Source organism: Budorcas taxicolor, chromosome 10 (assembly GCF_023091745.1).
Source record: "Budorcas taxicolor isolate Tak-1 chromosome 10, Takin1.1, whole genome shotgun sequence".
Classification (NCBI taxonomy): Eukaryota; Metazoa; Chordata; class Mammalia; order Artiodactyla; family Bovidae; genus Budorcas; species Budorcas taxicolor.
This window is the reverse complement of record NC_068919.1, coordinates 22,809,334-22,822,727: the sequence shown is the minus strand read 5'-3', so window position 1 is coordinate 22,822,727 and position 13,394 is coordinate 22,809,334. Positions and strand designations below refer to the sequence as shown.

The 13,394-nt window shown below is 39.4% G+C and overlaps 1 gene segment (V, D, J or C); it reads left to right on the top strand.

Annotated features, from left to right (window-relative positions):
* Positions 1–4,352: 4,352 nt before the first annotated feature.
* LOC128053828 (T cell receptor delta constant-like) overlaps positions 4,353–13,394 on the top strand; it is a 507,065-nt gene continuing 498,023 nt past the window's right edge. The window contains 2 exon segments of the C gene segment in view: positions 4,353–4,401; positions 4,614–4,904. Coding sequence covers positions 4,353–4,401; positions 4,614–4,904 — 340 coding nt within the window.

Genomic DNA, 13,394 nt, shown 5'->3' with positions numbered 1-13,394 from the left:
ATCTTCACTGAATGAACAGATAAATATCCTGTAGTACAGTCACACAATGAAATATTATTTATACATCTTTCTCAACTTCAAGAGGGTTATTTTGCAACAAATCATTTTAAGTTGAAACAATAGGAAGTCAAAAGTTCATTTAATATGGAAAGGAAATCTAAAAAAGAGTGGAGATAAATATATACATGCAAAACTCATTCACTTTGCTGCACTGCAGGAACTAACATTTTAAGCAACTATACTTCAATAAAAATTTATTAAAATTTTAAAAAAAGAAAATCCATCTAATATATTTAACCTAGCTTCCCTTAAATGTGACCAATACTTGCATTAGCCTACAGTGGGGGAAAAAAATCATCTCACACAGTCTATTTTATACTAAAATGATGAAAATCTTATGCTATGTATTAAATACTGCCCTGAAAGTGAAAATAAGGATGGTTATATGGGTATGAAATGGCTGTAAATGTGTTAGTTGTTTACATTCATGATTTTGAGGCTGGCCAGGAGCTCAGCTCATTCTTGCCACCCAGAATCACCAGGAAACATAATACTGCATGTTGCTAGCCCAGGAAAAGATAAAATTTCAATATTCCAAGTATGGTTTCTACTAAAAGCATATCACTCTCTCACTACTGTAAAGTCAAAAATTCTAAATTGAATTATCATAAGTTGGGGACAGTCTGCAGTGATTAAAAGGAACAGACTATTAAATGCAGTAGTCTAGATGGGTCTCAGGATGTTATACGGAGTAAAAAAATCAATCTCAGAGGCTACATGGTATATGATTACACTTATTGGATTATTATGACGGTATATGTAGTGTGATTCTACTTTTACAACATTCTCAACAGGACAAAATATAAAGATGAAAAGAGATCAGTAGTGACCTGGATTGTAAAGAATTGCAGGCCTCTGGAGGGTGTACAAAGAGGGTTTCTTTAGAGAGATGAAACAACTCTATGTCATGATTTTAATGGTGGTAACAAGAGCCTATACATGTGATAAAGTTTCACAGAGCCATGCATCAAAATCAAGGTGCATATTAAACTGAGGTATCTGATTGCGATCTATATTTAAATAAAATTTTGGCAATATAAATTTCCTGGTATGTATATGTAATTATTATATTAGCATATATATTTTAAAATATCAAGCTGCTCTTCAGGCTGCTGCAAGCCTTCGTGGTCTCTTCTGCTTAGTTACAAATAATTGTAAACCAGGACATCAACAGATTTCAGGGATTTTCAAGGGTTGTGGAGATGGGGATGATCTGCAAAGTAAGTTCTTTAGGGTAATGGAATGATTCTGTATCTTAATTTTAGTAGTAGTAACAAGAACCTACAAATGGGATAAATTTCACAGCTGTGCATAAAAAGGTAGATATAAAAATGTGTGGTATATATAATAAAATGAAACATATAATATAATGATCTATATAATATATGTATTATCATTCTGCTCCCCCAGACTACTCTGGGCATTTGTGGTCTCCCCTGCTTCCTTGTAAATAATTAGAAACCAGGACATCAGCTGCCTGTCACTCAGAGCTGAAACGGGACAGAAGAGTAGATGGTTCAACTGCATATAAACTCTCCTCCCTGCATCACTCATTAATGAGTTCTTCTGACCTTAAATTTTAAGAACTGGCACTGTTTTGGAGACTGTGTCTATACTTCCTTTTCTACTTGCTTATTTGCTTTTGGTTCTTTTAAATTAATTCATTTATTACGATGATGAAACTAAGTGGAAGATTGAGAGATACATACTTCATGATCATCCACAGTAAAAAACTTCAATCATCAGCCTCTGTGGTCTTGACATATACTAAGTGTCTGAATAGGACTGGAAAAGGTCAGTTTCATTCAGTCCCAAGAAGGGCAATGCCAAAGACTGTTCAAACTATTATTCAATTGTGCTCATTTCACATGTAAGTAAGGTTATGCTTAAAATCTTTTAAGCTAGCTTTCAGCAGTGTGTGAACCAAGAACTTCCAGATGTACAGGCTGGATTTCAAAGAGGTAGAGGAACAAGAGAGCAAGTTGCTAACGTTCATTGGATCATGGAGAAAGCAAAGGAATTCCAGAAAAGCATCTACTTCTACTTCATTGACTATGCTGAAAACTTTGGGTGGATAACAACAAACTGTGGAACATTCTTAAAGTGATGGAAATACCAGCCCACCTCACTTGTCTCCTGAGGAACCTGGATGCAGGTCAAGAAGCATTAGAACCGGACATGGAATAACGGACTGGTTCCAAATCGGGAAAGGAGTCTTTCGAGGCTGTATATTGTCAACTTTCTTATTTAACTTATATGCTGAGTACAACATGTGAAATGCTGGGCCGGATGAATAACAAGATGGAATCAAGATTGCTGGGAGAAATATCAAAAATCTCAGATATGCAGAAGATACCACTCTAATGGGAGAAAATGAAGAGGAACTGAAAGGGCTTTTTGATGAGTGTGAAAGAGGAGAGTGAAAAAGCTGCCTTGAAACTCAACATTCAAAACTCTAAGATCATGGCATCTGGCCCCATCACTTCATGGCAAATAGAAGGGGAAAAAGTAGAAGCAATGACAGATTTTACTTTCTTGGGCTCCAAAATCCCTATGGACAGTGGTTGCGGCCATGAAATTGAAAGATGCTTGCCCCGTGGAAGAAAAGATACGACAAACCTGCAGGTGGGCTAGGTCGCTTCAGTTGTGTCCAGCTCTGCATCCCTATGAACCGTAGCTCTCCATGCTCCTCTGTCCATGAGATTTCCCAGGCAAGAATTCTGGAGTGGGTTGCAATGCCCTCCTCCAGGGGATCTTCCTGACCCAAGGATCGAACCCACATCTCTTATGTCTCCTGAATTTGCAGGCAAGTTCTTAACCACTAGTGCCAACTAGGAAGCTTAAGATGACATATTAAAAAGCAGACAGATCACTTTGCTGACAAAGGTCTGTATAGTCAAAGCTATGGTTTTTCCAATAGTCATGTGTGGTGTAAGAGACTATAAATAAGGCTGAAAGCTTGATGTTTTTGAACTGTGGTGTTGGAGAAGACTCGAGAATCCCTTGGACTGCAAGGAAGACAAACCAGTCAATCCTAATAAGAATCAACTGTGAATATTCACTGGAAGGACTGATGTTGAAGCTAAAACTCCAATACTTTGGCCACCTGATGCGAATAGCCAATTCATTGGAAAAGACCTTGATGATGGGAAAGATTGAAGGTGAAGGGAGAGGCAGAGGATGAGATGATTAGAGCATCATTGACTCAATGGACATGAATTAGAGCGACTTTGGGAGTTATTGAAGCACAGTGTAGCCTGGTGTGCTGCAGTCCATGGGGGTCACAAAGAGTTGGACACAACTTAGCAACTGAACAACAACAACAACAAAGTGTTTGAAACCTGTAGATACCAACTTCTGTAGGAGAGCATTACAGCATTATGTCACAGAAAGATCTGGCATACTTATCTTGAATTTACTTTACAAAGACAAAACTAACGAGCCACTAACAAGTGAGACTGACACTTTAGACCAATGACAGAAAATGTGACATCAGGACAATTCTAGGACACATGATCTAATAAACACAAATGTACTTGTGGAGGGGACAGGACTGAATATCCTGATCTTCCTCAAAGCCTAATAAATGAGACTTAATTTCAAATTTCAAAAGAATATTTTATTCCTGTTACAATTTCATTCAAAATTTAAAACTGAATAGACTCTGAAAGTCAGATGGACTGATTTTTTTGTCATTTATGGTAAAGTAACTTTATTTATTGAAAAACCTAAATAGAGTCATAGAGCTCAATACAAAGACAAAGAGATACAATAATTATTTTGAGTAAAATTCCATTCACCAAGAAGTCTAAGATCGTCAAGTTTTCTTAAAGAGTCATTAGATTCTGGATGGAGAAAAGTAAGTATAGGCTAAATAAACAACCAGTTAATAGATAACAGAACATTTCATAAGCTATAGTAAATTATATTTTAAATCAGCTGGAAAAAAACATTTTGCTGAATAATTATTGATGTATGTCAACTTGCTTAATATTCAGTTCCCCTCAGCTGAAATTTTAATACTGATGCTTTTTTCATGCCTTCTTTCAGGATCTGCCTAATTTAATGACCAGGGAAAGACAAGCAGACAAAGTAAAGGTTTGTGGTGAGCCAGACTTTTCCTCATGTGTGCACAGACCACGTGGTCTATGAACATGACAGTCCCCACTTCCTGTTCCGGGGAGTTACACAGGTTCCGGGTAGTGTGTATATGTGCTGCCAGGCACTCAAAGACACTGAACTCTCAGCCTGAGGCAGAACTAAGCACATATGTGCAGGGAAATCCGTGCCTCATGCAGCTCTCCAGTCTGCTCTGGGTGTTCCTGGCCTTCACCTTCTCTGGTAGGGATGCTTGCAAGCACGGGTGCGCATGTTCAGGGTGAAAGGGTGCACACAGGCGCCTGCAGCTTCACAGGGACTTGGGGAGGAAAGGAGGATTGGGGAAAAGCAAGCGTTTTAGGATTTCAATTTTTTGTCTTTGGATCCTAAATAACTCCTACACTATTTTATTCATTGCTTCATCTTTGTTTTCTGATTTTTTTTTTTTCCCACAGGATCTGGTGTGGCCCAGAAAGTTACTCAAGACCAGTCAGATGTATCCAGCCAAGTGGGACAGTCAGTCACCCTGAATTGTCGGTATGAAACAAGTTGGGGTGCTTACTACCTTTTTTGGTACAAGCAACTTCCCAGTGGACAGATGACTTACCTTATTCAACAGTATTCAGGATACAGCAATGCAAGGAACGGCCGCTACTCTGTAAACTTCCAGAAAGCAGATAAATCCATCAGCCTCATCATTTCATCCTTACAGCTGGAAGATTCTGCAAAGTACTTCTGTGCTCTCCGTGAACCCACAGTGCTTGAAGCAATAGGAAAAGCTGTACAAAAACCCAGAGCTTGATAAGAGACAGCCCCCTTGCTGTAGGACCCCAGCTGAAATGCACACAGACCCCAGACAAGAAATGACAGTCCTGTGGTTGTTTAAGTTGTGGTCTGGATCAGAAGATTTAATTCTAGATAAAGGCACTTTCTATGTCATTGGAAACAGGTGTCCAGAGTAACTTTCTACTAATGCATTCTCCTCTTGAATTTTTTTTCTCCATATAATATACTGAATTGCTTTGATTTTCTTTTTTTTAGTTTATTTATAAGTCAACCATATAGAACATGTGTAAAGTTGTTTAGATTTGAAAACTTGTCCCATAATACTTTAAACTGACAGTTTTACTTCATCACAAACGTGGGTTTAGTTGTGTGGAGTCACCATCAAAACCATGTCGTTAGTCATTTCCTCTTAGACTTTGTGTCAGGGCACAATCAGAAAAGCAAAACCACGCGTGATGTGGAATAAGAGATAAGTTATAAGGACTAAATCTCAGGCAATGGCTAGAGCTGGTGGACAAGCCTGTACAAAGCTGTTGTTTTTATATCTGATGTTGAGCCTGAATTCACTTTAAGTGAGCTTAGAGTAACATTTGTAAAGGAAAGTTTGGTGAGGACAAAAGCATGGACAAACTGTGACATAGAAAGTCATACTTAACTATAAGGATACTTGGAACCCACAAAGACTTGTCTGTCTCACCCCCTTCAGTCTCACAATACTGGGTGACCTTGAAGAGAAGTGGCTGTCATTTGCCATCATGCTACACGCCCACTTGGCCCAAGACAAAGATGAGGAGGACTTCTAATGTGAAGTGGAGGAGTTGTGAGTCAACAATAAGATGAGCTAGTTCATCAGCAGCAATGTGTAGAAAAAGCATTTGCCCAAATCCAGTAGTCTACCATGGTGAAAACTCTAAGAAACACAGGAATAATGGAGAAGTTCCTCAACAGTCTTAACATGTTTACTGGTAAAAGACTCTATATTTTTCCCTAAGGAAGGGAACAAAGGGAGAATATCCACTTTAATCACTCTCCTTCAGCACAGTGCTGGACGTTGTAGTCAGTGCAGTAAAGCAAGTAAATATATAAACAACCTTTTAAGCCAGAAAGGCAGTCAAATTACCACTATTTGCTATCTATGTAGAAAATCCCAAAGAACATACCCTCCAAAACCCCTACAACTAGTAAGTGGGTTCAGAAGGTCTCAGGATATACAAGGTAAACACAAAATCAAATGCATTTCTGTATACTAGCAATAAACGTGGATATCTAAATTAATAATATAACGTTGTTTGCAATGGCTCAAGAAAGACCCTAAATCCTTAGGCATAAATCTAAGAAAACATGTACGGAACTTATACACAGAAAGCTACAAGACACTGGTACTTCCAAAAAATACAAATAGCCAATTATTCTAGCTATTATCCTAGAAAGACCAACGTTCCCCCTCCCTCCCCCCCATGGAGCTGCATAGGCCTCTTTAAAAGTGAAAGTGAAAGTCACTCAGTTGTGCCCAACTCATAGTCCATGGAATTCTCCAGGCCAGAATGCTGGAGTGGGTAGCCTTTCCCTTCTCCAGGGGATCTTCCCAACCCAGGGATTGAACCCAGGTCTCCCACATTGCAGGTGGATTCTTTACCAGCTAAGCCACAGGGGAAGCCCCATGGAGCTGCATAGGCACTTTTAGAGACAAAAAAAAAAAAAATTGATGACACATGCATTATGACTTCTTTCTGGACTTGATTCTGTTTATTGACTTTATTTTATCCTCATACCAACAGACCATTCTATCTTAATTACTGGGGCTTCAATACACGTTTTGAAATCTGGAAATGCAAGAGATATTTTCTTTGTCTTATTCAAGGCTTATTCTAGGTTTTTGCACTTCCACATAAATTGTACAATAGCTTCTACCGCAAAAGATTGAGGTAATTTGCTTGGGATTATGTTGAATTTATGAATTGATTTGGGACAATTGACATCTTAACATATGGAGTCTTTGGATCCACAGCCTCTTTATTTGTGTCCTCTCTAATTTCCTTCGTTAATGTTGAGATTATTGTGGAGGCTTGCATTGCTGCTGTTGTTTAGTCTCTGTCGTGTCCAGCTCTTCGCAGCTCCATGGACTGTAGCCCGCCAGGCTCCTCTATCAATGGGACTTTACAGGCAAGAATACTGGAGTGGGTTGCCATTCCCATCTCTAGGGGATCTTCCCAACTGAGGGGTATTTTCTACATGTACAAATGTGTGATGTGTAAATAAAAATAATCCACCTGGTTGGCAGGCAGACTCTTTACCACAGAGCCACCTGGGAAGCAAGGCTACTTGCTATAGATAAAATAATTTTATCTTTTATTTCATATAACTTTTTTACCTTTAATTGATCTAAATACCCAACATCAAATCCAGAGCTAGGGTTAACTGGGTTAAGAAAAATGTGAATAGAGGGAATTAATTATGGTCTGAAATGGCCAGAACAGAGCTAGATACCTGTCAATATGAGAACAGATTTAGTTCAACAGCCAAATAGACGATACCAACCTCTTGTTTGGGGTTTTGAAAACACTATTTCATTGAGCAGCCTTAGGAAATGGTCTTTCCTGATATCAGTGTCTGTTGGCGGCAAGGACTGGTCACCACTGAGTACCAGGCCATGATTTATGTTAGTTACCCCAGACCTCAGAAGTAAGGACATTTCTCATCACCCTAAAATGATCTGTGATTTTTTTCTCCCAAATCAAAACTATTCTAGAGTTACTGAAGAGGAATCAAGAAGAGGACTTGCCTACCTTATATTAAATTAGTTCCCAAGCATTTGATAAATGACATTTTAATTGCATTTTCTACTGCTTTTGCTGGAATCTAGAAATAAAATTGATTTTTGTGTTTGGTGACTGTATCAATTCACTAATATGTTCTAGTTCTTACAGTTTGTTTAGAGGTATTTTGTATTTTCTACATGTATAAACTTATGATCTGTAAATTAAAGTAGTTTTGCTTCTCCTTTTCAAACTTAATACATCTCATTTCCTTTCCTGGTTTGATCTCATGCCCTCCATTAGGACAGTGAATAGAAGTAGTGATAGTCTACCTGTCTTGTTTGTGATCCTATAGGGAATAATATTGACTTTGATATTTTCAATGATACCCTTTATCAGATTTGTGAATTTCTCTTTTATTTTTTCTCTTTTATTGTTAGGAGTATTCATCATACTTACTCCCATAACTCCCATCATACATACATACAGAAGAGTCGTTAGCCTTTCAGCATATTCTCTTGATTATTTGAAAGTAAATTAAGTACATAATTTAGGTTTTCATCAAGCAAAGGAAGATAACCTCACCTCATATGGTCAAGATATAATCTTTTAAAATGAAAAATTCTGAAAAGAGGCAATAGGCTAGAAAATTTATTTTTAGATTCTTCATATATTTTTGGTTTTCAGTATTATTTAAAATGACATTTTGAAGTGTTTTGTACAATCTTCTAAAAAATAAAGTCAAAGAAACCAACAAACAAAATGTTCATGCTAGTTTTCTTCTGCCTTTTGCTAATATAATAAAATAATATATTCTTACATAGCTTAAATGAATTCATTTTCATTTGTTCCTATATTTTCAGTAGTAGTGGGTGTTGACTTGTGTGTGCATGTGATCTGCCAAAGAGAGACTCCCAAAGATTATTTGTGATTATTTGTTAAATGAATGAAGCGTGATTACCACGATATTTATTTCCATATCATTTGTTAAATTTTCCTAGAGTTGGGATGTTTGTTATCTGTTCTTGAATTTGTCCACAAATATAACCCTCTATTTATCCTGTTGGAGTCTTTTGTTTAATTTGACTTCCATAGGATTGAAAGATGGCTTTTAGAATAACTTCAAGAGTTGCTCAGCATAATTTCTTTCACTAAGTTCATGAATAATAACTCATCTACTCATTCAGAAAACAGATAACTCTTGAGTACTTTATATGTAGCAACCTCTCTTTATAAACATTCAGTTCAGTGCAGGTCAGTCGCTAAGTCGTGTCCGAATCTTTGTGACCCCACGAATCGCAGCACAGGCCTCCCTGTACATCACCATCTCCCAGAGTTCACTCAAACTCACGTCCATAGAGTTGATGATGACATCCAGCCATCTCATCCTCTGTCGTCCCCTTTTCCTCCTGCCTCCAATCCCTCCCAGCATCAGAGTCTTTTCCAATGAGTCAACTCTTTGCATGAGGTGGCCAAAGTACTGGAGTTTCAGCTTCAGCATCATTCCTTCCAAAGAAATCCCAGGGTTGATCTCCTTCAGAATGGACTGGTTGGATCTCCTTGCAGTCCAAGGGACTCTCAAGAGTCTTCTTCAACACCACAGTTCAAAAGCATCAATTCTATGGTGCTCAGCTTACTTCACAGTCCAACTCTCACATCCATACATGCCTACTGGAAAAACCATAGCCTTTACTAGACGGACCTTAGTCGGCAAAGTAATGTCTCTGCTTTTCAATCTGCTATCTAGGTTGGTCATAACTTTACTTCCAGGGAGTAAGTGTCTTTTAATTTCATGGCTGCAATCACCATCTGCAGTGATACTGGAGCCCAAAAAAATAAAGTCTGACACTGTTTCCACTGTTTCCCCATCTATTTGCCATGAAGTGATGGGACCAGATGCCATGATCTTCGTTTTCTGAATGTTGAGCTTTAAGCCAACTTTTTCACTCTCCTCTTTCATTCTCATCAAGAGGTTTTTTAGTTTCTCTTCACTTTCTGCCATAAGGGTGGTCTCATCTGTATATCAGAGGTTATTGATATTTCTCCCAGCAATCTTGTTTCTAGCTTGTGTTTCTTCCAGCCCAGCGTTTCTCATGATGTACTCTGCATATAAGTTAAATAAGCAGGGTGACAATATACAGCCTTGAGGTACTCCTTTTCCTATTTGGAACAGCCTGTTGTTCCATGTCCAGTTCTAACTGTTGCTTTCTCACCCGCATATAGGTTTCTCAAGAGGCAGGTCAGGTAGTCTGGTCTTCCCATCTCTTTCAGAATTTTCCACAGTTTATTGTGATCCACAGTCAAATGCTTTGGCATAGTCAATAAAGCAGAGATAGATGTTTTTCTGGAACTCTCTTGCTTTTTCCATGATCCAGTGGATGTTGGCAATTTGATCTCTGGTTCCTCTGCCTTTTCTGAAACCAGCTTGAACATCAGTATGTTCTCGGTTCACATATTGCTGAAGCCTGGCTTGGAGAATTTTGAGCATGACTTTACTAGCGTGTGAGATGAGTACAATTTTGTGGTAGTTTGAGCATTCTTTGGCATTGCCTTTCTTTGGGATTGGAATGAAAACTGACATTTTCCAGTCCTGTGGCCACTGCTGAGTTTTCCAAATTTGTTGGCATATTGAGTGCAGCACTTTCACAGTATAATCTTCCAGGATTTGAAAGAGTTCAACTGGAATTCCATCACCTCCACTAGCTTTGTTCATAGTGATGCTTTCTAAGGCCCACTTGACTTCACATTCCAGGATGTCTGGCTCTAGGTGAGTGATCATACCATCGTGATTATCTCGGTTTATCTTATAAACATTGAATAACCTTAAAAATATGGGAAGGTTAAGGACAAAAGGAAAGCTACAAAGAAGCTGACAACTGAGGATCATAATGGGGTATGACAAAATAAAGGAGCCAAAAATAATTGAAATCTTCTGTGGAGCGTGTAGAACTAAGAAAACACAGCTGCGTACAGAGGTAGTGCAACTGCGGTGGGTGTGTGTTCTCAGTCGCGTCCAGCTCTTGGGGCACCATCGACTGTAGCCCCCCAGGCTCCACTGTCCATGGATTTACCCGGGCAAGAATACTGGAGTGGGTAGCCATTTCCTTTACCAGAGGATATTCCTGATCCAGGGATCGAACCCTCATTGCCTACATTGCAGGTGGATTCTTTACCGGATGAGCCACCAGGGATATTTACCTTTCAATATGAAGAGCTTTTCAAAAGGTTGAGTTCTGGTGGGAGGTTAGCTCTGCAGTTTATTTATTCAGTCTCAAGAGGGGGCTGCTTCATTTGGAAACAGTGGTCCTTTCTGGCTATAAAGGAAAGGAAACAAGTTTTCCATCGATGTTCCACAGAAAAGTGAAGAAAAATGAGATTTTCATTGTCTTTAGATAAACTGATTTTATAATCCTTTGTTGAGTGCATGTGGTCAAGGATTCAGGGAATCATAGCCTTATAGCCTTGACCTTTTCCATGTACCTCCCTAAACATTGCTTTCTCATTTCCCACCCCTGGTTAATTCTTCCCTTCCCTGTTCCTTACGCTCTTTTCTCTTCACTCCTCTTTTTCTGCCAGGATCACCCACCTCCACCCTTGTCCTCCCCAGATAGTTTGTTTTCCCTTCTGTCTTTTTTCTCTGTCTCAGCATCCTTGGTGTCTCTCTGTCTCAGCATCTTTGGTGCAGAGCACCTACAAACATGGGCATAGAGGACATAAGGATTAAGGACCATTGTTCAAGGAGGATGAGGAGAATACCATCCTTGTCATCAGTTACTATATGAAGAACTGATGCATTGAGAAATATCTTCCTAGATGGAGACAGATGCATGATTCCAAGGACATTTTCAGAACGCTGAGCTCCAATGTCCAAGCTCAAGATGTTTAGCTTTTGTCTCAATGTTACTAATATCTCCTGTCCCTCAGAACAACCACAGCCTACTTTGAAATCTCACATACATTTACTAGAACATGGATGGGAATTTTCATCTCTGTACAATATAGAGCTCAGTAAAGCTTTCTGAGATTAAACAATGTTTTCCACTAGCTTCACGGAGCATCAGAAAATTTCTTTGAAGAAAAATGATAGAACACAGGTTCTGGATAGACACACCATTGTGACTGGTGTTCCTTTTCCAGAGCCAGACTTTAAACTTCACAAGAATATCAGTCAGTACCCTGTGAGTTGGGGCTGTCTCGCCTTCTTTGCTGGATGTGACTAAAACAGGGCAGGAAGACCTAGACAGGGAACTGCTTGATCATTGTCTGACAGATCCTGGCGACAACACACTGCAATGGGTATCTGCACTGGTTGTAACTCTCTAACAGTAGCAGTTGTTTCTGTTCTCTGGAAACAAGCCTAGGAGCAGACACAAGTGTGAGCTCTGAGCCCACAGTCCTGGTTTGTCCTTCAAGTATGAGGCTGGTGATTGGAGTAACTGTTTTTCTGACCTTGGGTAAGTGTTCTACGTCTACAAGGGATGACCTTGAGGGCAAGGAACCGTAAGGGTCATTTGCTCTCTACTCCTCTCCCTGTGTTTTATTCAGCATTATAGCAACGGAATTGAGAAGAGATCTATGTACTCTAGGGAGTGCAAACTTCTACATGACAGGTTAATTCATAGCCATGATCCAGAAGAGACCTCAGCAGTAAGCAGGTGGGAAGAACTCTCTGGGGTTATTGAGCCAAGGACCCCGGGATAAAGCCTATAGACTTCTCAGATTCTTGCCATGTGACTTTGGTCTCTATGTATTAAACACCAATAATATTTCTCAGGACATAGATAAAAACACTGGAGTAGGGGGTAGGTCCAGACAGTGTGGGGAGTGTTGTGCCCTTGATCCACAGAATTACACTGATTTGTTGTCAGGGGATAATATTATTTTCTTCACCCTTTAGGGACTGTGATTGATGCTAAGACCACACAGCCCAGCTCCGTGGATTATGCTGAAGAAGAGGATGTAACCCTGACTTGTAGCCACTCTACCATTGGTGGAAATGACTATATACATTGGTATCGGCAAAATCCCAATCAGAGCCCACAGTATGTCATTCATGGCTTATGAGGCACAGTGAAGAGCAGCATGGCCTCTCTAACCATAGATTCAGACAGAAAGTACAGCACCTTGGTCCTGCCCCAGGTCACCCCGAGGGACACCACTGTGTACTACTGCATCCTGAGAGAGGCACACTGGGACAGACGGGGCTGCACCTGTGCAGCATCTCTGGTGGGAAGATGGTGGGGGAGGGATAGAGTTGGGGGAGCAGTCATGAGAGCAAATCTAGAGTCATCTAGAAGGAGAGTCAGAAGAGCAGTAAGACATGAGGAAAATGAAGGGAAGGGAAATGGAAGAAGATGGATAAAGAAAAGAAGAGAAAGAGGACAAGGAAGAAGTGCTCCATTGGTTGATGTGGCTATGAATGATAAGGACATTAAGAATCATAATTTTAACACAGGAGTAAAGTGAAGAGGTATTAACAATTTGTCATGGCTCCTCCTTGTGTCAATAAAATGTTGGTTTCAGTGTGTTAAAGATGAAAAGATAAGGAAAATACAAATAATTCTCCTGTTCCAAAGGCTTCTTTTGTTTGGACCCAGGACAAATCCATACTCAGAAACGTTTATTATTACAGTTGTTTCACTTGCAGATTGATCTTACTCAGAGGAAAATCTAAAGTGTTATTTTGTTACTACT